We start from the raw sequence: 24,302 nt of genomic DNA, 5'->3' as shown, positions 1-24,302 counted from the left end.
CAAAGAGCGAAGTCATCAAAAGACTCAATCGTAATATGTCAACAAAATGCTATTGCTTGGAACATCCATTAGATATATTATTAAGTACATTTAACATAGCTTTCCAATAAATGCGAATTCTCATTGAGGAGGATTATAATAGCTCAAGAACATATCGCTTCACTGGGAATCTTCAGTTGCTTAGAAACTATTACGTATGTATATAAATATAATATAGTATATAAATACATTTTCACTTTGAATACACGAGTTGATAGCATGGGGAACATCATGTATTATTTTACTCTTTCGCTTTTTCCACCACTTCTTTTCTTACCATTTTTATTTTGACTGTTTTTATTTTTTTTCTATTGGTTGTTATTTCGAGAGGTCAGCAGTGATAAAATGACGATTTTTATTGCCGCAATAATATAAAATATATATATGTATGTACCTTTATTTTTGTATGTAAAACGTGTCAAGCAATTGAGCGTTTTCGTCGCTATAAATGTTGCTGTATGTGCAATAAGTTGAGCTCCTTTTCAAATGCAGCAGTAGCAATCAGCTTTGCGAACCGCGTAAACGTTCTTCTAAGGCCATAGTAATTTGGTGAAGCTATTTTTATTAGCTTTAGAAGCGTTTAAAAGACTTGGTCTTTTCCTTAAGACCAGTTTAATTCAATTACTCACCTATGAAGAGGCGATAACTGTAAAATGAAATATCCCTCAACTTAAGTAAATATGTTTATATATTTCAAAGTTATTATATATATAACATAAAATGAAAGCGTACAAAATACAGCCGCTCGACCTTCCCTTCGCTTCATGGCCTCTTTAAAAGTTCCAAGAAGATACGACTTTTTCGAGTACAATTTTGTTCAGCAACGAGGCTCACTTCTGTCTCAATGGGCTTGTAAACAAGCAAAATTGCCGCGTTTGAGGCGAAAAGCAACCTGAAGACATTCAAGAACTGCCACACTATTCCGAAAAAACAACGGTTTGATGTAGTTTGTGGGCCTGCGGAGTCATCGATCCATATTTTTTCAAAAGAGATGCCGGTGAGAATGTCATCGCGCCAAGACAACCGAATTTTTGATGCCCGCAAATGAATCTTGTGATCTCGGCAACATTTGACTTCAACAAGACGGCGCCACTTTCCACATATCGCATCAACTAACGAATGTTTTGAGAAAAAACTTCAATGTGCAGATAATTTCATGTATTTTATCGGTAGACTAGCCACCAAGCTCGTGTGATATTACACCCTTAAACTGCTGCCTGTGGGGACATGTAAAATATAAAGTTTTTTCGAACGATCCCGCTGTTTGGAGCATAACATAGCACTCATCTTTCGCGGGTAACTATCAAAATTCTAGAACGAGTCATCGAAAATTGAACTAAGGGATGGACCATCAGAAACGGAACCGCGGCCATTTGAAAAAGAGTGTCTGTGTTTCTTCTTTGGAAATGTAGGGAATAAATCACCGTTTAAGAGTAGTTTGTAAGAAGATCAAGTAAAATAAATATTAGCGCTTAATTCCTGACTGGACTGCCTTTATAAAATCAAGTGATGGGTTCAAGAAAATTGGTCGACGTAAAAGATTTTTAGCAGCCCATGAGTGATGACAAGCTACCCAAGTCACCTTCAAAACTAACAGTAAGATGGTTTGGGGCCGATTTTTCGAAACATTGGGAGCATTATCGCCATATCGGGTTAAACTCTCCCATATTTGTAGACATTTCTATAGCGATATGAAAGTAAAAGATATAACCAACAAAATACTTACTGTAAGTAAGGAAGTTTTTGTAGTATCATTATTTTTTGTTGATAAAATAATTTCGTTGCTAAGTAGTTGTCGCACTCAAATCGTTGATTCCACATATTTTTGTTAAAATCTTCGAAACAAAAACGAACTCTAAACAAAATGTTTAATATTAGAGTTTAAATTTAACATAGGTTTCAATGCAATAAGTGAAAATACAATAAATATACGAGATTTATTGGAAAATAACATCATTTACTAAAAAATAATTGTCTTTTCTAATTAGCTGTCAACAGCTGTAATTAGGAATGATTGCAATTACCGCTTTTCTTTCCAGCTAAGAGCAGAGCACTTCACGCAATAATACATTGCAACGACAGGCGGAAATGCATAAATTCCTTTTTTCGTATGAAGCTAGGAACCGGGCATAATGAAAATGAAGATATTCGATATCCACGGCGGTATGCACTTAGTCGGAAGAGTTCAAAACCAAATAGGTATTGATCGAAATAAATAAGAGAAGGATTTTCTCTTCACTGCAAATAGATAAAGGCAGTCGTACTAAGAAAATGTTCAATAGACAGCACGATGGATTGAAAGAAAAATGACAGATAACTCTGAACTAAGGGCAAGGTTGTGAGTAACTTAATAACTCTTTGTCTTCTCGCTCTTATGACTCTCAATCTAACACTCATTTTAGAAAATCTATTCATGCATTCATTTTTGTCAAATTTGGTACATTAGTGCACCGAGATCTCGCCCCACAATTTGTTATTATCATTACATTAATATGCGGCACAAATAAAAAAGAGTGGTGACTCGCAGGTTCGGCAATTGTTGCGTCTCAAATGTTCGGCCTGAGTTCTGCCATATAATGATGGAAAACATGACGCAGAACATTTTTCTGTGTGTAACATTAAGGCTCGCTTAAAATTCTTACTTAACGGCCGTACTGATGCAATTGACAGAGGTACACATAGCATAATAATGGGCACAGCCGGCCAAAATTACTAACGAACGCAGCGGCCGAATGAGCAGACAAAAGACACCACACGCAACCGCCACTGCAGCTCTCCAGCCACTCAGCTCCTTTATTGTGCTAACAATTCAATTAAATATTCGCCTATGCAGCTTGACAATATGGGCAAGCCAGCTAGCCGGCCGGCTCATCAACAGCAAATCACTCAGACCTATGCTAAATGTAACGACTTGACGCTGGGCGAGTTGGATAACTACGGATTACCGATGGAAGTCAGCGTCAAAGCAAACGGATTGTGCGGCAGCCGAATGGTATGTAAATATCGGAATATATGTGTGCGCGCGTGTATGTGGATATCTCAAAGAGGAGACAAAGCGCCTTGCAATAGCGGCACATTTCGAGAAAATCCACAACGAAGACAATGAAGATGAATTTATAGCTTTTTAGAAATTTTACACTTGATGGCGTCTAATGCGATTTTGTCATTTTCTAAAAGAAGCCGATGTCTTAGCCGCAGCCCAACGACGCTAGCGGTGTGGGCGGTGCGCGGGCGGTAGGAAGAGAAATTCATTCTTGCGTATTTGAATAATCTTGGCTGAGCCAAGCGCAAGCATATTTCATAATTTATCTGTAATAAAACACAGCATGCAAACAGACACATACAAAACACCAACACAATCATAGTCATTTAATGTACATAGAAATGCAAAATAAATAGACGTGCTGCAGAAGATGAAGATGTAGAAGTCTTAAGCCGGTTACAATTGCCAGGCGCCACCGGCAGGAGCAAGCCCATTGTCCTTCACATACACATACATATGCATACAAGCATAACAAGACGGAAATCAGAGCTTGGACAAGCATGACAAATTCGAATGTACGCTCATCGCCTTGCAACCGAGAGCCGACCCAGCAGGGAAAACTGGCTACGCGACGTCGATTTGGGCTTTAATGAATTTTGAGGAGCAGCTAATCTGCATATAAAGCACTTTATATTCTCACAAACACAAAGTAATACTTAACCGTTGGTTGCAAGGGAGAGTTTTGAGTTGGGAGTATGCTAATTTTAGTGGATTCGAGTCCACAGTCCGGCTTTTAACGAATCTCCCTACTATAAAAAAAACATTCTTACAAATAGCAGCTGTGACTGTAATAATAAGGACAGTGAGATTCACCATAGATAGAGTTCAAGCGATAGATTAGTGTTGATCACGAACTCACCATGTATCTGAGATACAGACTACACTGCAGAAAATTTCAGGATTTGGCAACCCTAGTGTTGCACACTGGCTATTTATCATTTTATCTTAACATATTTGTGTTGCTTACAGTAGCTTAAAATATTAATTTCGGCAAAAAAATTTAATTAAATCGTGAACATTTTCAGGGGATTTTTTTCCACTTTCCACTTGGATTAAGTCATCAAAAGTGCATCGGTGACCTTAATTAATTTTTTTGGCAATGAAGCTCCATCTAAGACTGGTATATATCGATTGTATGGCGAATTCATTCGAGGTCGTAGATCACTTCAAGACAAATTTAGTGAAGGTCATCCAAAATATGAAAGTAAACAACGGTCGATGAAGCAAAGTTGCTCACGCACGAAACGCTTTCAAGCAAATAGTAGCGAGTACGTTTGGAAAAGGTGTGCATGTCGGAACAATATCACTGGAATAACGCGGAATAATAACTTCTGAGGGGTATATGGTACAGCTATTTGATTGTCAGTTGCCTTTCAAGAAATCAAGAAAACCGGTCTCCAAAGACATCGATTTGATGACTAATCCACCGAAAAGTTCTCACTTAGCGCCGAATGACTTCGTTTTATTCCCGCACTTAAAAAATAAGCTAAGAGGTCAACGTTTGTCCACCATAAAGGGGAATCAGAACGAATGCTTTGGAGATCCCTCAATCAAAGTGAAAAATGTGCGTCGACAATTGGTTCAATTGCATGCAAAAGTGTTTAGATCTTCATGGAGAATATTTTTAAAAACAAAAAAATCAATTTTCGACTTATATATGCTTTGTTCCCTTATCCCGAAACATATATGACTAGCCTCGCAGCAGCTCTAATAGCGAAATTGAATTTCCAGAGATTTTTGGACGATATCTTCGGTGAACCGCGCAAGAATCGTTCTTAACCGACTCAACAGCTATGGAAAACTTAGACCCAAACCTTTAAGAATACATAAAGGCCTTTCGATTAACTCTTAGAAGTTCTTATCATTGCAAAAGAGAGGACGTCCGAAGGTGTTGCATTCGATCTCTCTTGGTATCAACCTCGTAACCTAACACAGCCTGGCAGTGGTCTTAGAAAGTTGATGTTGCCTTTTCACAACCCTTCTATCATTAACCAATGTGTATAGTAATAAAAGAAAGCTTATTTTACCAAGAATACTTGAATTTAGCTGAGCGAAGTGGTAGAAGAAGTCCCCATGCATTTCTAAACAAATATTTTTCACTTGATTTATATTTTATGTATATGAAAATATATTAGTTGTACATATGTACTTCAACGTACAAAAGTGCAGCAGGTAGCGTTTCTTCAAGTGTCTTACTAGCAACCTATATAGAGAGACAGCGTGCAGCWTGTACGCGACTGTGCAACCAACTGTGCATCCAACTTGTTATATATTATTATTTATTTATGCATCATTACTTGTTCTCCACCTTTATCATATTGCTATTTCCTTGCTGTCACCCGAGTAGACAGGTAATAATAAAGTTTATGAAGTTCTCCTTGCCAATAAGCAGGAGGCGTCTGCTTTTTGTCAATAAATTACTTTAATAGATTTCTTTTTCTTTTTGCAATAAGTAAATTATTGCTTGCTCTACTTGGTTCATAGTATGCACTTTGATGTTTTTGTAATTGTTCTTGTAATTTAACAAAACATATATTTGACTTAAGGCAAATATTAAAGCGCAGCTCCACAACACTGCAATGAGGATAGTGTGCCTGTTCTTAAGGTTTAAATTTGGTCTCCGATAGTGCTGTAGTTATAACCACTAAATAGCAAATGCTGTTTAATGAAAATTTAAATATGATTTCTACTAACAAATTTGAACCAGACAGACAAAAAAACCTACTTACTTTCATGTTTATCTTGCAGTATTTTACTTGCCAATTTACTTCTACAAACAAAACGTAAATAGTTGGCAACACTTCTTAAAATATTATTAACCTTCTTAAGATCTTTAGTTTCTATTTATAATAAATTATTGAATTAAAGTGAAAAAAATTAAATCTGAACTTTAAAGCAGATGGCAACCCTTTCCTAAGAAGTTTTAAGTCTTTAAAAACTTTCTTAAATTTTTGCAATAAAGGATTAAAGAACAATAAAAAATAATAATTAAAAGTTAAAAAAGTAAGTGGCAACAGTTCCCAACAAAGTTTTACCCGCAAACTTTCTTAAATCAAAAGCCATATTTTTCGAAACATTGGGAGCATTATCGCCATATCGAGTTAAACTCCCCATAATTGTAGACATTTCTATAGCGAATTTATTAGTCACTACTAAATTCATTTCGCTAATGAGTATAATGATATAAATTTTTGATAAACCGTTACTTCTATTCCTAAAAACCTTAAATTGCTTGTGTTTTTTTTTTAATAAAGTATGGCAAGCTACACCATTAGTGCGCTGTTAGAGTATTATAACGTAAATTCGGAATCGATGTGAAGCAATATGAAAGTAAAAGATATGACCAACAAAATACTTACTGAAAGTAAGCAAGTTTTTGTAATATCATTATGTTTTGTCGCACTCAAATCGTTGATTCCACATGTTTTTGTTAAAATCTTCGAAACAAAAACGAACTCTAAACAAAATGTTTACTATTATGCAATGCAATAAGTGAAAAAATCGGGTGGCAACCCTTTWCAAAGAAGTTTTACCCGAAAACTTTCTGAAATCCACAGGCATACTTTATTTTTAGTGATTTTCAAAAACTTTACTGGCTCAAATTTTTAAAACAGGTGGCAACGCTTCGCAAACAAGTTTTATTCAAAAGTTTTCTTAAATCAAAAGCCATATTTTGTTTTTAATGTTTCTTAAATATTTTAATGGCTTAAATTTTTAGCACAGTTGCCAACATCCAAATATTAAATTGAAATTAAAATAATATAAATACTAAACTTCTCTGAAGGTGATGCTCCATTCGCTGCGACAGTGACGAGATATCATTCTGCAGCATAATTTCGTTAGAGCTAACTCAATTTGTTACAGTGCCTAAAGAAGTGTGGCATCAAAAAAAATCAAAAGACCTTCAGTAAGTAAGTGCAAGTAACATAGTAGAATGTTTTGGAAATTACGAAATTAAAATCTTTAAATTTAGATTCATAAACATTTTCAATATCCTTCATTTATTCATTTCAGTGTGCCCGTTCATGTCAATAGAATACATTTAAAACAAATTTTGATTCATTAACCCTTTTCAAGCCGTTCCTTTGTAACTTAGCAACTGTCATAATTGCACTTGAGTACTGAGAATTTCGAATAATTACACATGTCAAAATGCCTTTATTCAATATTTCAATGAGCAGTTGTTGGCATTTTTGGTGGAAATTCATCATTTCGTATTCACATTTTATTTGAAACTATGCGTATGTAAGTTTATATGTTTGTACATATGTATGAGTGTGTGCTTTTGTTTTCCCGCCCGCTTGGCCGGCTGCCGCCTGTAGACCAGCGGGCTATTTGCATTATTTCAGCTTGTTTGCACATCGCTCCTCATAATTAAGTAAATAATAATGCTCGAACAAATTAATCGAGTGTAAAATATGGACAAGGAAATTAATTTCGAAATTTACAGTGTTTGGTATTTGCATATGAAAAGTGAATATAAATAATTAAAATTGACATTTTGTGGCATTGAAAGAGCAACGCTGCTGAACGTCTCTAAAAGTCAGCATAAAAGCCAAGTGCCAGTTAARTGGCCAACCGGGAGAGTGAGTGACGAGCAGTTGCCTGACGGCCCTTGAAACAAAAGTTGACCGGTCGAAAGTTCAGCTAATAGTTCTTCGCAGTTCATTTATTATGTATTACCATAAACAAGAGCACACAACACGGACCCTTATCAAAGAAATTAAGTATTACATGCACGTGTGTGAGATTGTGTGTATATCCTATGTATGTATCCTCGTGCGAAGGGAGGTTAATGAAGTAATTCATTTTGGCATACTCCATTTTTTCTTTCAAACGAATAGTTAAACTATTCTATACTATCTTAATTTATCATCGATCGTTAGCTGTTGCCCTACTTTCGARAGCCTTAGATACCCAAAACCAAAACGATTAGGTTGAAATATAATATAATCCCAGTGCTTTCAAGAGGAAGTCTATGAAACCTCCCCTTGTCGTCAACAGCCAAACACTAGACAACCTTTAAAGCCTTGCGCGTCCCTAATGCCACGATTGAATGAATGAACAATGAATTTTTATAAAACGTACTCGTATTTAGTCAAAAAATATAAGTAAATATTATAAAAAAATATAACTTRATAAATATTAACAAGAATAATACGGATTTTTATAGCATTGAAGGCGAAGTCCACAAAAAAAAATGTTTGTTTCAAARTTTCCCCTGTAATCAGGCGATTGTTAGTTGTGACATACACGATTGTTATCTCTTTTTACTTTTTGTTGACATTAGTCGAGTCCATCATACATCACCTATTGTTTCATAAAAGTTTTATGCAGAGCGTAGAAGAAAGTCCATCTCTAACTTTGAAACCACTCGTTTATTTTTGATTTGCTTAATGATATTGGTCTTCTTGTAATATTCTTTCAACCAATTTTTCCTCTTAAAGATAAATGATMGAGTAATTGAAAAGTTGTGGAATAATTAAAAAGTATTTCAGAACTATATGAATTATAGAATAGTAATTAAGCAATTGAAAATKAATTCAGTAATTCAAAACTATTTGAAAAGTAATTGACTAGTGATGCCAGGAAAMTCCTAGAAATGGGCTTCATCTTCTCAAATTTATTAGTATGAAAAATATGCTTTAAGCCTGTCAAAGGTCTGAGAATTTCTATTGAAACCAATTTGCTTAAACCATTGAAAGTATGATGTCCAGAAGATGTCGATTTTGTGAAAGTTTCGTAATCCAGAACATTATGCCGCAGTGATTCTAACTGACTTATTTACAGGTAAATTTGCAATGTGGCGTTCGGATTGTGAGATTCTCGAAGAGTACACCTATATCTATAGCACAGTAAACCTTAATGAAAGCAAGTACTTCAAACGACATATTATATTCATTCTGAGCAAGAAGAATTTGCAAGGCGCAAGCTTTTGTGGTTGACCATATTGGCCACATGGATACAGCAGAGCTCAACACCTTTACAATTTTCAACGACTCCGGTTTGAGCACGAACACATACAAGTATTATCACTCGTTGCAATTAATAATAAGACCACGGCTTGAGAGTCAGTCTCTTTCTTTGATCTATGTATTTGGATATATTTAAATAAAKAAAATATCACTTGTATATTTCCATTGAAAATCTAGCTTCTGAAACGAAAAGGAATATTTAATAGAATTATAATTATTTTCTTGTAGTTATGTTATATAATTGAATAGTTTTAAAAAGTCTCCTAATAGCAATTAAGTTAAGTGCACGAACATATTTGTGACTTAATGTATTATTCTTTATTACTTTTTCTTAGGCAATACGAGCACATGAGCTAGCCTGACCTCGAAGATTTTTGTGATTTATATTAAGAAACAAAAAAAACATGCTCCGGAAATAAATATTGTCCACAAATAAAAGTATGGTTGTATTTATAGAAGTTSTAATTTGGAATTCGTTGCCGTAAAAATAGAAAACTGTTGCGTGCGCCAAGGCGTATGAGTAATCTTTGAAAGTGTCGCATGTGCCGGCACTACTTGTATAGGGAAAACATGGGTTGGAGCCTCCAAATAAGCGGCATGTTTATCATTTACTGATTGTAGTTTGGATCGAGTGCAATATCTAGAATTTTTTGTGATTGAAAAAAGTAACAAAAATGAGTATTATACCGCCGATCGCGTATGTCCTGATATCCTCCTTATATGCAAACACCGAAGCGGCGAGTCACCAAGTAATTCCAAAGTATCTAAGAAGTAATTGGAAAGGCAAGAAGGAAGCAATTGAAAAATAATTAAGTAATTCAAAAGTAAAGAAGTAATGGAGTAAATGAAAAGTAAAGAAGTAAGTATTTGATAAAGAATTGAGTAATTGAGAAATAATGAAGTAATTTAAAAGTAGTGGAATAATTAAAAAGTAATTAAAATGTATTTTAGTAGTATTTGAGTAGTAGAAAGTAGTTGGAAAGTAATGAGTAATTGAAAAGTAATTAAAAATTTGTAGAATAATTAAAAAGGAATTATGAAATATTTCAGAAGAATTTGAGTTTTAAAAGAATAACTGAGCAATTTAAAATTAGTTAAGTAAATCAAAACTATTTGAGAAGTAATTGACTAATTGAAGACTATTAAAAAAATCAGATCCACCTAAAAATTATTATTCTGTTTTTAATAGGGAAGATCAAATTGCTTTTGTCAGTGGCTTCAAATATGCTTCTTAGAAGAGGTGGCAACAGGACAGCTTTTTGATTATATACAAGAACAAATGGGCTGGGGTTTGGTTGGTGCGCGTTATGATGGAAAACTGCCGTTAACTCCGTGGCAAGCTCTATGCTATTCGGTCGAGGTGAGTACCTAAGTCAATGTTTATAGTCAAGTTTTCAATTTACATTATTTTCTCCAAAGCTGTCGCACTTTTCTGAGCGACACAGCAATAGCCTATTCACTGCTTTCGAAAAGCTACGATTTAGTCATTCTCGACGGCGCTTTTCCCGAATGCGCATTCGGTTTAGTACATCAGTTGGGCGTGGCATTTATGTACAATACATCAACACTGTTCATTTTCTACACGGGCAGCTTGCCTTCGGCTGGCAATCCGAATGTGTATGCTGTCACACCTCATGTTCTCACCACATTCACTGATTCCATAGATTTCTTGCAACGCCTGCGAAATGTTTTTATACATGTCACGGTGGAACTCCTGCATAAGGTGAGTAAATATTTACACTTTGAAATCTTCCAGGCGCCTCTAGAAAAAAGAAATCGGTTCACTTCTAAAACTTTTGACAAGAGCARGATAAGTAGTGGAAACATTATTTCCTTCCATAGTGAGGAACTATATGGTTTTCGCCGTTAGTTTTCACCTGTTATTCTTACCCTCCAGAGTTCAATCAAGGAAGCCAGAAGAAAACGAAAAACTCTATTTGAAGAAAAACAGCAGTGGTTATCGCACCTTTCCATTGAATTTTTCTTCGAACCTATTTAAAACTTTAGCAGGRAATCCTTAACTCTTCCTTCATAGCYTWTAGACAGAAAAATTTTCGAATATATCCATTTCTAAATTCCAGTACTGCACCGCATAAGTCCACGCTGTCTGAGAGTCCACAGACTCACTTAGGCCGTCTTAATCCTTACCCTTACCTATTGGGGCGCAACGTGTCATTCACACTACAGAACGTGCATGCCAGTGTGACCTACCCAAGCGTAGCCGAAATCGCCTGCATACATTGTCATCCAGCCAACAAACTACCACAAGAGCAAGAGCACTTTATGTCGTCTACACCTGCGGGTGTCATCTACTGCTCGATGGTGGTAGCGGTGCGCGCTGCCAATATGCCCGAAGAGCTTCGCAAAACTCCCACAGTATCCTCTGCTCTGAAAATTCGAAGGCAATGCCACACAAATCAGTGCTCTGCCGTCTAATGTGCGCCTGAGCGCCTGGTTACCACAGCAAGACGTACTCAGCCATCGGCCATCTGCGTCTCAGAGCGTTCATCACACACGGGGGCCTACGGAGCATATACGAAGCGATTTATCATGCGGTGCCGATGATAATGCCACCCGTCTTCTGCGATCATGATGTGAATGCSGCAAAGRCAGTCGCCGATGGCTATGCCATGCAGCTAACACTCGGCGTCCAATTAACGGCCGCGAGAATGCAGCGTGCGATATACGATATTATACAYAACGGTATATAGAGACGCGCTGTTAGGTGAGTACAGTAATGGATACTTAATGAAGTTATGCTGTCTTATCAGTTCAGATTTAAAGCTTATCCATCCACAGACTCAGRCGCGCGCTTTTATTTGATCAGTCAATATCCCCTCTAGAGACCGCAATCTTTTGGACTGAATACACTCTACGCCACGGCGGCGCGCATCACTTACAGGCACCTGCGCGCGACTTGAGGTAGTCTTCCTAATTATTTCTAAATATTTTCAATAAATCCACATTTKCTCCCCACGCTCCYCTCACAGYTTATACACTTACCACTCATTGGATGTGCTCGCCGCTTTTGATCTGGSTCTGCTGCTGTYGATTGTTCCCTTCGCCGCTCTGCTGAAGTGCTTGCACCGTCTGTTGTTCGGGGACAAAGCTAAAAGAGATTGAGTGCTTTGCACACGGAATGCATGTTCTCGCGCACAAAGTGCAAAATCAAAAGCGAACAAAAGCMAGCCATTCGCAGGTTCCCCCAAATGTATAGCATTGAAATGATTTGAAAATAGAAATATTCCATAATGCAGAATTCCCACACGTCTTTTGAAAATGTTGTTGGTATTTTTTAATTTGGCGCATTTCGCACATAAAGCACCCCTCCCCAGACTCCGTGGCCATTCTTCGGTATTTGATAGCAGCACCTTGCCCCGCTGGAATACTTGCTTAGTTCATTTGCTGTCAAGTCAATGCACGCTTCAGGAGTGTATTGGCCGCTCAGCCATCTTGGCACGAAAGGGCTGTATGCGGGGGGCGAGCGCGTGGGACTTATTGCAATTGTGCRTTCGCTTCCACAATAAATATTACGGTCATGTTGCASATGTCAAAAAGGGAAAAATATGGCACGCTGCTGCGGCGCGGTGTGGAGTGTTGGTGTTAAAATTACATAACTGGAAATTGCTCGAGTGCATTATGTTGTATCATATCAACGAGTGTCGTCGTCTCCTCCTTTTCTTCACTCTTACGCACAGACACCCGTACAGGCGGACACTGCTAACGCTATGATAGGAGTAAGTTGTATTGCTGGATGATTTCATGGTAGTCGTGCCCCAAATATCTCGGAAACGAAAAAATTTGTCAAAACTATAGGCGAGTGAGAGCAATGYTTTAGGCATACAAAGCGAATTTGAAGAATACACATATAAAACAAGAATACCTAACTACATTYAAACCCACAGTCACCCATAGTTTTCCTCTTCCTTCTCATACTTCTCACCAATCGCGAGCGCTCCCATACTCCGATTTCTCTCTCTCTCAGACTTCACAATTACCCTTCCACTTCCTAATATGTAACGTCTACACACGATCAAACAGGAAGCATTCAAGGGTAAGTATAAATACTAAGTCCTACATCCTTTCAAGGTAAAATTGACGCAAAGATTGAAAACGCTTGACAACCATAATTGTCGTATATTCGTGAATTGGGCTGAACTACAACTTGAAAATTATCCAAATTTTCATCGAAAAATTATCTTCAACGATGAGGCTCATTTCTGGGCGAATGGCTGCGCAATAAGCAAAATATGCGTTATTGGTCAGGCAGTAATCCACACGTGCTCCAGGAGTCACCATTGCATCCCGAAAAAACTACGGCTTGGTGCGGTTTATGGGCCGGAGGTGTTATTAAGACCGGCACGTTACAGTGAATAGGAATCGCTACTGCTCAATGACAACCGAATATTTTTGGCCCGAATCGAATAATATGAACTTGGACAATATGTGGTTCCACAAACYAAGTTTTTGAACATGATATCTCACGCAACGGCTCAGTCAGTTGGTCGCATCGGTACAATTTGACACCGATAGAATATTTCCTGTAGGGCTACGTCAAGTGTATGGTCTAAGCCAACAAGCCAGCGACGATACCGGCCGATTTATGCTTGAAAAACGTCGAAAATTGGGTTCAGAGCTTTGTTGTGTTGTTGTTGTTTGCTCTTATTGAAAAATCTCTTATGTGGTATATGTATATTTTATAGGGTCTCCGACTTCATGGGTGCTACAAACTTAACATATGGTATGTTCAGGGTATAACACGTGTCAACCAGGGTTGTTCACATCATACCTTATTTGGATCTGTTTGGCTGCCAACAAAATAAGTTGACTTGCCCCGACGCCGTCTGATTCGCGGTAGCTCTCTCAAAACTAGAGGTGGAATGACGATTCATTCAGTACCTTAAAATATTAGAAAATGTTTTATAGCAGGCTGATTTCAAGCCAGTGGAGAATAAAGAATCTTAAGAAGTGTAATTTCGATCTTCCACACGCTCCGAACTATCGAACTCACTCAACTGTAACAGTCGCAAAAAATTAAAGAGGAACATGAAAATAAATRTACTACATGTCCAGAGACGGTTACTAGTGTGAGTATTAAGGACACCCCTAACGTGTTATCACCCTCTTTATGACTTGTCAAAAAATTGCATCGATGTCATTGTGCAATGAAACATAAATGTCACAATGACATTTGCAATTTGATGCGGTTGTTGCAGCCACTTGATTGCGGCTTGCAACGCAATGTGCGGACGCCAACAGAGCGTAGAGATGGAGAAAGATGTGAGCAAACGGTTGTGTTGCACACCATGGTGTTAGCATTCGATTGAGTGACAGCCGCAGGATATAACACTAACGCTGTGGTCCGAGCCGTGATGCGACGGTTGCGAGGGGGATCGCCAAAGCGATTTTTATTACACATAAATAAGTGAGCATCATTCAACAATTCAATCAGTATGACAGCGAAACACGGCAACAACTACGCTTACGCATACACACACACAACAATACAAACATACAATCATGCGGCACAAAAGCAACAGCAACARMTGTGAGCTGAGGATTGCAATGGCTGTCACASCGCTGCAAATACGTCGAGCATATCAAGATGTCATCCACCGGCGTTGGTGTGTGTGTGCTTGTGCATATGTGTTGTTTGTGTGCATGTAAATGTGTGTGATTTGTGTGCGTACTTTATGCGTTTCAATAAATTCTGCCATAAATCGAGTGTGGCATGTCTCGTGTTATTAGAAGAATCGGCTAACGGTCGGGTACACTGAAGTAGAAGGTTTAGTTTTCAAGCAGCGATATCGATAGCACCACCTGCAGCAAAATAACATTGTCATCGTAGCGCAGAGAAATAATATGAACATTGAAATGCATGTATTACTTGCTGTGCAATGGTTGAGGACGAGTGCAGTTGCTAAGCTCGGTGGCAACGAACTTTGGTCGCTGGGTTACGTGAGCTCTGGAGCTGCGCGCTTGCCAACCGCATAAGAGGAGGATGGATTGGAAGACACAAATAATTATTTGAATGAATTTTGTAGAAAATATTGTGTGAAAATATAAATGTCTGTTAAGTAGCGGCTCCGGTGGATAATTATAGCACAGCATTTGTCAGCATAAATCATCGAAAAAGCAGCCAGACCTAACRTACACTCGGACCATTATCYTGTTATAGCGAAGATAMGCACTCGCCTCTGTATAAAAAAGCACGCCGGAGAGAATTCATCAGCAACCATTAGTTTTTGGAAAGGTCGTATAAACAGCTGGTACGATAAGGAGTGCCGTGTCAAAGTGGAAAGAAAGCAGAGAGCCTAACTCACAATGTTGTGAACGACCACTACTCGAGCGGGTTGACATAGATACCGAGAGTTGAAGAGRGAAGCGAGATGCATATGCAGACAAAGAAAAAACTAGGGCGAAATGMGTGAGTTTGAAGAACTTTAGAAGCTAGCCGACARRGGTAATGCCTGAAAATTCTAMAAAAGGTTGCGGCGACTAACGGAAGGTTTCAAGASCAGAAYATACTCTTGTAGTACCCAAAGTGGCGATATAGTGCCTAATGTTCAGAGCATACTAAAGTTATTGAGRGAATGGCATCCAAAGTATATCATTTGGGGATGTCGAACCAGATTTCTCAATCGATGACGATGAAATAGATATTCCATTGCCCGAGTATGATGAGGTTTTAATAGCAATTACCCGTCTGAAGAACAACAAAGCTTCAGGGGCCGATGGATTATTGGTTAACTATTCRAATACGGAGGCGAAGAACTGACAAGRAAGAAAGCATTCACGCCGATTGGAACTTAAATGTGCTCTCCCCAATMCACAAAAGSACCCCACAATCTGCKGCAATTACAATTGCAGAAGCCTCCTTAATATCGTATATAAGGATAAATATATAATAAARGATTGAAAAGAGAATCGTCAYGCACCACCTCTTMGTCGATTTCAAAGCTGCATTTGACAGCAYGAAAAGKAACTGCCTGTGTTATTTGATTTTGATATCCCCGCTAAACTAATACGACTGTGTAAACTGACGTCAGCAACAGCTAAAGCTCAATGATGATCGGGAAGAACAAATAAGGGGACTCACTATCATGTGGCTTCTTCAAGAAAATTATTCCACCTGCAGATCCGAATAGAAAAGGTATAATATTCTATAAGAGTGTACAGTTCTTGGTGTATGCCGATGATATTTATATCATTCCCCTCCGTCGGCTTTGCTTTCTCCAGACTGTATAAGAAAGCTAAGCGTTTGGTTCTGGTTGTGAACGAGGACAAGACGAAATATCTCCTGTCATCAAATAAATAGTCGTCGCACTCGCGACTTTGCTCATTCTTCACTGTTGACAGACCTAACTTGGAACAATAATATCAACATTGAAATTCAACGGAGAATCACTCTTGCCGACAGTTTTCTGCGGAAGATGTATGGTCCTTTGMGCATTGGACACGGCGAATAYCGCAGTCGATGGAAGGTCGAGCTGTACGAGATCTACGGCAGCATTRACTTAGTTCAGGGAATCAATAGACAGCGGCTGCGCTGGCAAGGTCATGTTATAAAGATGGATGAGAATACTTCAGCTTTGAAGGTTTTCGATTCAGTACCAGCCGCTACAAGCAAAGRAAGTCCTCCACTCTGTTGAAAAGACCAGATGGAGAAGGACTTGACCACACTTTGAAACTCCAATTGACGCCAAACAGAAGAAATAAGAAACAACTGGGGCTGTGGGAAACAACTCGGCTATATCCGCGTAAGCGATGTCTACGCGAATAAAAAAAAGAAGAAAATTTAACTTATCTGAATTCTTTTCCTTTCAAAAATTMTCCTATTTTTCGAATTATAACCCATTGATTAACATAGGTGAGTAGGCATCATTTAATTTAATTGATCAGAGTTTTTACAGCTTTCGAGATCGGTGTATAAGTTTGTTGTCAGGATTAGAGACGATCTAGTGGTTTGTAATTAGTTGTGAATAGGATAGATAGTTGTACCGATGTTTTTCAACTGCAAAACAGTGAAGTCATATTGAAAAATTTCAAATAATCTATAATAATTTTATATCAACAGGTAAATTATTTATTATAGTTTTTTTTTCAGTGTAACACCTCCACTCCATCATAAGTTGTATTCAAAAAAGTGATTATGTAATATTGCAGAGCTTTTGTAAGCACAATTAATGGCAACGCTTTGTAAAAGCTCAAYAAAAAGCTTGTGACTTAAGCTTTTCCAAGCGTAGCTTTAAACGACACAAGCTCAAACGCTCTCTAAACTTCTACTACACAAGCATACAACTATGTTTACACCGCAACTGCTGCTATTGCCAAATATCTGTCAAATTTATTACCATTGAGCTTGGCAAGATTTTGGAGTGGGCTTTTTTATCATGATAACTTCATGCAAAAAATGATCGAACAAGTATGTACGAGCTATAGGAATGATAAATGTGTTGAAGATACATCGAAAAATATATGAAGTAATCTATAAAAGGAGAACACCCAAATTTTGGATACATCCGTTTTCAGTATTATGTACCTGTAGACATCATGATTGGAATGCACTCCTGCTGAAAGGTACTGTAACGTAAGAATGAAACGTAATTCATAATTTTTGCAGAATGTTATTTGAGCACATTGTTAGAAAGGTAATAAAAAAAAATTATGAAAACTCCAGGTCATAAACCCTTAAAATGTAAGAGCTAATGAATTATTTTGTTTGATTGGAAACGAAGTATAATGAAGTTTGAACTAGAATACCTCGCAATAGGGTTTTAATTATCGGACCAGGAGAACTCGAATCCCATTCAGTCATGTCGTCCGAATGGATGAAAACACTCCTGCTCTGAGAGTATTCGGGAAGTAGTGAAAAGAGKAAGAGGAAGACCTCCATTCTTTTAAAAAGATCAAGTGGAGAAGGAAATGGTTACACTTGAAATCTCCAATTGGCRCCAAACAGGACAAGGCAGAATGACTGGTGCGCTGTTGTAAGCTCGGCTATAACCGCGAAGGCGGTGCCGACGCCAATAACGAAGAAACGCACGAGTTACAGTAGAGATTGTATTTAAGAAACTAACTAAACATTTCCAAAATGTTTACAGAACCAATACTAATTACATTATTAAATACATATAGGCAATATGTAGTCTCCATCGGCAAAATGGCTTGCAATTCACGCTGCTAGACATCAACTATTGCCTATCTAGATACCGTTMCGAAAAGCCAAGCATGAGTGGCAAGAAATGACGATCAAAAGCTCTGCACCACACGCTTGTTGTTGTAAAACTGAAACCAACCAAGAGCTATTGAAAGCGCTGGCGTGCTAGCGGCAAGTTCTGCTAACTATGCACTTGATTAACCAGCAGGCGCTACGCTGAAGCTATAGATTTATTTATATCTGTATGTTTGTGTGTGTGTGTGTAGATTAAGTGTTGGTAACACGCGCAACGCCAACTTTATTTACAAAACGCACTCAACACACTCTTTGCACAAAACCAGTTTGGCAATAAAAGCTTCCACTTTCAATTGSAATGAGGTAAGACATGCGATCTTTCGAATCTCAGCGCACACATTTGAGCGAAAAGGCAAGGCGAACGGTTGGGCTACGCGAAACCAAAAACGGTGTGCAAATTAAAGCAAATAAAACAAGTAACAAAATATTTAAATTAAAAAAAAATTTTAAAAAATAATAATTTGCATAATTCGGCGCTGAGTGAAGACACAAAAAACAAAATGTAGCAAAGCAACATTACAAAAAATATAAAAAGAAAAAAATAAAAATAATTGTTGTTAGGTACGAAAAAAAAACTGGTAACTTAAATTATAAAGGCGTTTTAAAAGTTTATAGATTTTTTGAAAATTATAGACAGCGAGCGTCAAGTTATCGACGCACAGTGCGCGTTAAAAGTAAACACACATTTCTATTTCTTTAGAGACTGCGGTTTGCTGCGAAATTCAACGGTGAATTATGCGTGCGACAACAAARACAATAACTAATTTGAAAAACTGCATGAAAAACGCAAAAACGAAAATACTTAATGAAGACATTTTTAATCAAAATTATATGTAAATATTGAAATCGAAAAAAGTCAACTGAAGAAGAGACAAAACGGTGATAAGAAAATTCACAGCCAAATCGCCGTTGTTTTGTTCAAGCCAGTGTGCGTGTGCGGTGTGTATATGTGTGCCATTATTACGAGCGCAAATCGTAACGCGCCCAAATCAGCTATAACAACAACAACAACAACAACAACAACAGCAACAATAATGCGATTAACTAGAGCGAGTTGCGCAAGTGATAATTGAAGCACCAAATAGAAAATAAAAGACGGTCAAAATAAATAAATAAAAATAGCAAAAACAACAATTGCGCATAAATGCTATACAGCAAACAGCAAGGGTATAAACAACAGTACAAGGCTATAAATAATCATATTTTGCCAACAGCTAGCAACAACGCGTTGTCTTTTTACAAACACGAGATCAGAAAATAATCAAAATTCGAAAATTACAACGTCAACGCTGAGCCGAAATCGCGCATACTTATCAGCAGAGARTATGCGCGGCAGCTATAACGGCCACACGCATTTAACCAGCATTGAAATATTATCAAATGCACAGCTTTTGTTGTCTTTGTAAGTCAAAATATTAATGAAAACTGAGCAAGTAAACACTTCGCACGCACACTGCYGCCACTGATAGTGAGCGCGTCCGCAGCGTTCGACGCATGCGCCTAGTCACATAGCAGCCAAAAGGCAGATATCGCCCCCCAACAAATACGACGAACGYAAATGCATTGTCATTCTTGCATTACACACACACATAACACAAATAAYTAGTTYGAAATATATACATACATATATTTCATAAATATTGGAATCGGTCATTCGAAATACACCCAACCGTCGCACGGTACCCCAGCTGATAGCATCTTCACGCCACAGTTCAGCGTTCATTTSATTGTAGGCGCATAAAGTGGGCGCATGCAAGGTCATTCGTAGCACTCCGTTACCCAAAACTGCCGCGCCGCTTGAGGCAACGAAATTGATACCAAAATAACAACAAAGAAATTGTAAGAAAACTGCACGAGGACRCCGAAAATATGGAAGACGAGAAAATGTCCGCGTTCTATTCGAGTTCGACTAAGGTAAGTCGAGTCTACATATATGTGCCTTAATCAAGCCTTTAGGTCTAGCTATAAGCAATATTCACTCTAGTTCCCCACTAGAACTCTTAAATGCACTTAACTAACAGTAGTTTTTATTTGTTTTTCTTAGCTTCTTCTTTAATGATCTTAATTTGCTAGCAATTAGATTTAGAAAATATTATACCGACCATCAAATTAATTTCGAAAACAAATGATTATATATTTGTGGGTATTTGTGATCATGTGCTGCTGCTGATAACCCCTGCTGCTAGACATGCCTACACCTTATCGCTTGTTTGGAAGTCAAATCTTGACACCTCTCATATAAAAATATTATATTCGATATGTGTATGGGTATGTGTATGTAAAGCACATGATTTATGTTGCAATATATTGTTTATATACATTATATTCAATGCATATATTTATATGGTACATATGTATGTACACATACATACATAAACACATCTGTTATAACGCTGTAGCTAAAGTGATGGAGTTAATTTGAGCCGAATGCGTCACAACTTTTTGGTGGGACGTAGGTTCAACTCCCACAATAATTCAATTAAAATGTTATTATATTTTAGAAYAATGCATTAGATTGGGTTAGATTAACTTAGGTTAAGTGGTCGATCTAAAGAGTCTTCTCACTTGGACAGCTTAGAAACGAAAGTCACCATTGGAGATCGCGACTTGGTTTCCTTCTGGTGTTAACGGATCAATTTATCTAATAAATCTACGTAGGTCAGCGATTCCGCTGTGACGAGGGCCCCAAACGCGTTCGATGCTGAAATAGCCAGCTTTTTTTCTAAGCCTGTTGTTGTTGTCGTAACGGGTACCTGATCCCCTTTAGGATGGTTAGGATTAAAGAAGATGCCATCGAGGTAATCCAACGGTAGGCCCATGCTGTTTCGAGGCGTTCGAACCATAGCTAGGATTAAAGAAGATGCCATCGAGGTAATCCAACGGTAGGCCCATGCTGTTTCGAGGCGTTCGAACCATAGGGAGAGGGGTGTCAGATGTGTAGGGCTAGCAGGGCATGCAGGCCTGGTTAGTATCATGCGGGGACTCATTGTACGCTGGACATATATTTGTTATGTCACGATAGATTTTGGATAAGTATAAATTCAACCTGCTACAATATTTAGAACGAAGCTGCGCTTCTCGCGCAACTCGAGCTCTTCGTCTGCAATGGGTGGCGAACAAATCCACTTCTCGCACATCGGTATGTGAACAGAGAAAGGCCGCCACGAGTAGCCTTTCCGACGCAGTGATCCAAATTTTCCGGAATGTAGTCGAAAGCAGAATGAACTTCAGCACATCCTTATTCGGCGCAATGTATAAACCCAGCTTCTCTGAGCCTTAGAATTCGCTTCCGTATTTCGACTGATAACTGGCAAATGACACCCGTAATGTTTTAATACAAGGCCTGAATATAAGCGAAATTGTCCGCATAAACTTTAGACATTACATATCCCCACAGGAAAAATTCAAACGGTGTAATATTGCACGATCTTGGTAGCCAATCGACCGTCCCAAAGCGTGAAATTATCTGTTCACCGAAGTGTTCTCTCAGTAAGTCCATTTTTGATGCGATGTCTTGGAAGTGCCGCCGTCTTTTAGAAACCCAATGTGCCCGAATGTCACGAACTCCAATTTCAGGCATCAAATAGTCGGTTACCATGGCATTATAATGATCGCCATTTTGATGAAATATGGACCGTCAATTCCATCAGCCCACAAACCTCACCAAACTATTGTTTTTTCCGGATGAAATAGTATTTATTGAATCTCTTCAGGTGACTCTTCGTCCCAAATGCGGCTGCTTTGCTTTTTTATATACCCTTTGAGACAGGATTTAGGGTTCTCAAGATGGTAACCAATTCTTCGAAGTTTTATTGTTTAAATATTTTAATGAACTAATAATGACATGTTAAATCTGATTTTTGGAAAATCAGGAGGAGCATGTTTTTTTTTTATCAAAAATGATCTTAGACATCAATATATTGTAGTTTTCCTTAAACAATACGAACAATACTTTTAGCTACGTATTGCATATACAAGCATATACACATTCATTCATATAGTATACAAAAATGTGTCGAATTTACTCTATTATGCGCGATGCCAATACATTCGCATTTTAGTGTTCTAAATCCACAATTACCACTTCGTGTGTAAGTGTGTTTGTGTGGAATTGTTGCAATGCTAAATCTTTTTACGCCATAATTTTATGCTGCATTTTATTGAACAAGGGAGAGTCCACTTAGGTAGAAATATGGACCACTAGCATTAGAAAGCAAAATGCATGGCATTCATTGCGCAGCAGAAAACAACAACGACAATCTGCAACTAAGTAAGCTAGTAAGTGAATCAAAAGTTAGTAGTGAATGCCTCGAATGTAGTGCAGAGCGAAAATTCTGTTAATGACAAAAAAGGTGATTGGTGGAAAATAGAAATTTATTTATTTTTAACCCGGTGATAAAAGCGCGCCACACACACACATGCGCACACGCATGCGCAACAGTAACAATATTTATGCATTTAATTACTCAAGCTTACAGATGAGCGTTTTTTGCCAGCGCCTGTCCAAGCGCATAGATCAACAGCTACCGGAATGGTGGAGCGCGAGCGGTGACTGCGGCGACTGAGCTTGGCCGATGGAAAACTATTTTTAATTATTGCCAACTTTCAATCTACTAAATACCAAAGCAACAGCGGTCAATGAAGCAAGCAAACAGACAAGCGACAAGCTTGTTCATATGTATAGGTGTGTGTGTGCGCGGTAGTACGCTGCTGCAATCTCGCATAATAATAGCGAGTGCATTAGTAAACGGGCAACAACAGAAAGATTCTAACAATTAGCCAATTCTGCGAAATGACATTTTCACTTTGCCGCTGCTGGAGCACTGTTGTTGCTATTGTTGCGCACATCTATCCAGCTCGTCTTGCTGTGCTGTACGCGGCGGCAGCTGACGTCGCGGCCGACAGAAAGCGGCTACATTCCTCATCTTCTTATAAAATGCATGTTTTTTTACGCGCACTGGTGGCGGCGCAGCACTGCCACATCGTCAATATAAGCGACACTTTGCAGACCTACTTAGGATATTCTCGTTTCTCAAAGTACAAAGGCGACAAAAACTTGAATTGGCCATTTGTGATTGATTTGCCGATGATCATCATGATTTGCTGATTTAGCGCGCCGCGCTGCACCGCCCCGCTCACTGCCGCTAAGGCTGGCGCTATTTCTGGAACTAGCTACAATTGCTGCGCTCTCCCACTCGCCACCGCGCCACTCTTCAGAGCGCTGTTGTGCGGTGTTGGCGCGCAAATACCTAAACAGTCTGACACTTGGCCGTCAATGTCAGCCATCGCACCGTTTGCCATTGTAACTAGCAAGGCGCGTACCTACCAGCAGTACACAAACATACACGCTTGCCACAGAGAATGTCATTTGCGCCGCGCTGGACCCTCAGCAACAGTTTTGCTTTTCATTTTGCCATTTTATTTATTTTCATTTTATAGCTTGTGTTACTTTTCTAATTCTATGATGTTGTTGCTATCGGCGACGGCACTGCTGGCCACAAGCAAGCACGCTGGTGTCAACTATGTCGTCCATCTGTGGACCAACTACGCATGTGCGGTGCGCGCATGTAGGCAGTCCGGCCTCAACAGCTAAAGGCCTGCTGGCAGCCAAACTACGGTTGCGGCGGCCGGCGGGCGGCAACAGCGGGTGTCTGTATTATGGGGTGAAAATCGCTCATTATGGCAGTAATAAAATAAATACTGTCCGTAATTATGAATGTGTGTACTGCGTATGTATGTGTGTATGCGTGTGTGTGAGTGTGAGTGTGTGTTCATTGCCATCAATGCGGAGAAATGTTATGGAATGCATGGCAAAAGTAACAAAAACCAAGTGGAAAATCAATGACATAAATACTTATCTGTTCTTAGGTGGCGACAGTAATATTTGAAAAACACAACAACAACAGCAGCAACAACAAAGCGTTTGTGGTATTTATTTATAGTGTTTTTCACTATTGCAGTTTTAACTGCTTACTTTTACAGCCTTCAAAGCGCTAGCGTGCGTCCACCT

At 38.4% G+C, this 24,302-nt stretch overlaps 1 protein-coding gene and 1 pseudogene across 1 annotated transcript in view; both read left to right on the top strand.

The window, feature by feature from the left end:
- Positions 1-2,881: 2,881 nt before the first annotated feature.
- Positions 2,882-11,768, top strand: LOC108975222 (annotated as a pseudogene).
- A 6,863-nt stretch (positions 11,769-18,631) lies between these two features.
- Positions 18,632-24,302, top strand: part of LOC108975286 (DNA-binding protein D-ETS-4) — a 36,133-nt gene continuing 30,462 nt past the window's right edge. Inside the window, exons 1-2 of the mRNA XM_018943660.1 lie at positions 18,632-18,681; positions 18,993-20,206. Coding sequence (XP_018799205.1) covers positions 20,162-20,206 — 45 coding nt within the window. The 5' untranslated portion in view covers positions 18,632-18,681; positions 18,993-20,161. The remainder of the gene's footprint in view (positions 18,682-18,992; positions 20,207-24,302) is intronic.

This window comes from Bactrocera latifrons, unplaced genomic scaffold (genome assembly GCF_001853355.1).
Source record: "Bactrocera latifrons isolate USDA-ARS-PBARC rearing strain unplaced genomic scaffold, ASM185335v1 scaffold_63, whole genome shotgun sequence".
NCBI lineage: Eukaryota > Metazoa > Arthropoda > Insecta > Diptera > Tephritidae > Bactrocera > Bactrocera latifrons.
The sequence above is the reverse complement of the archived record's forward strand: the minus strand, read 5'-3'. Positions and strand labels throughout refer to the sequence as shown.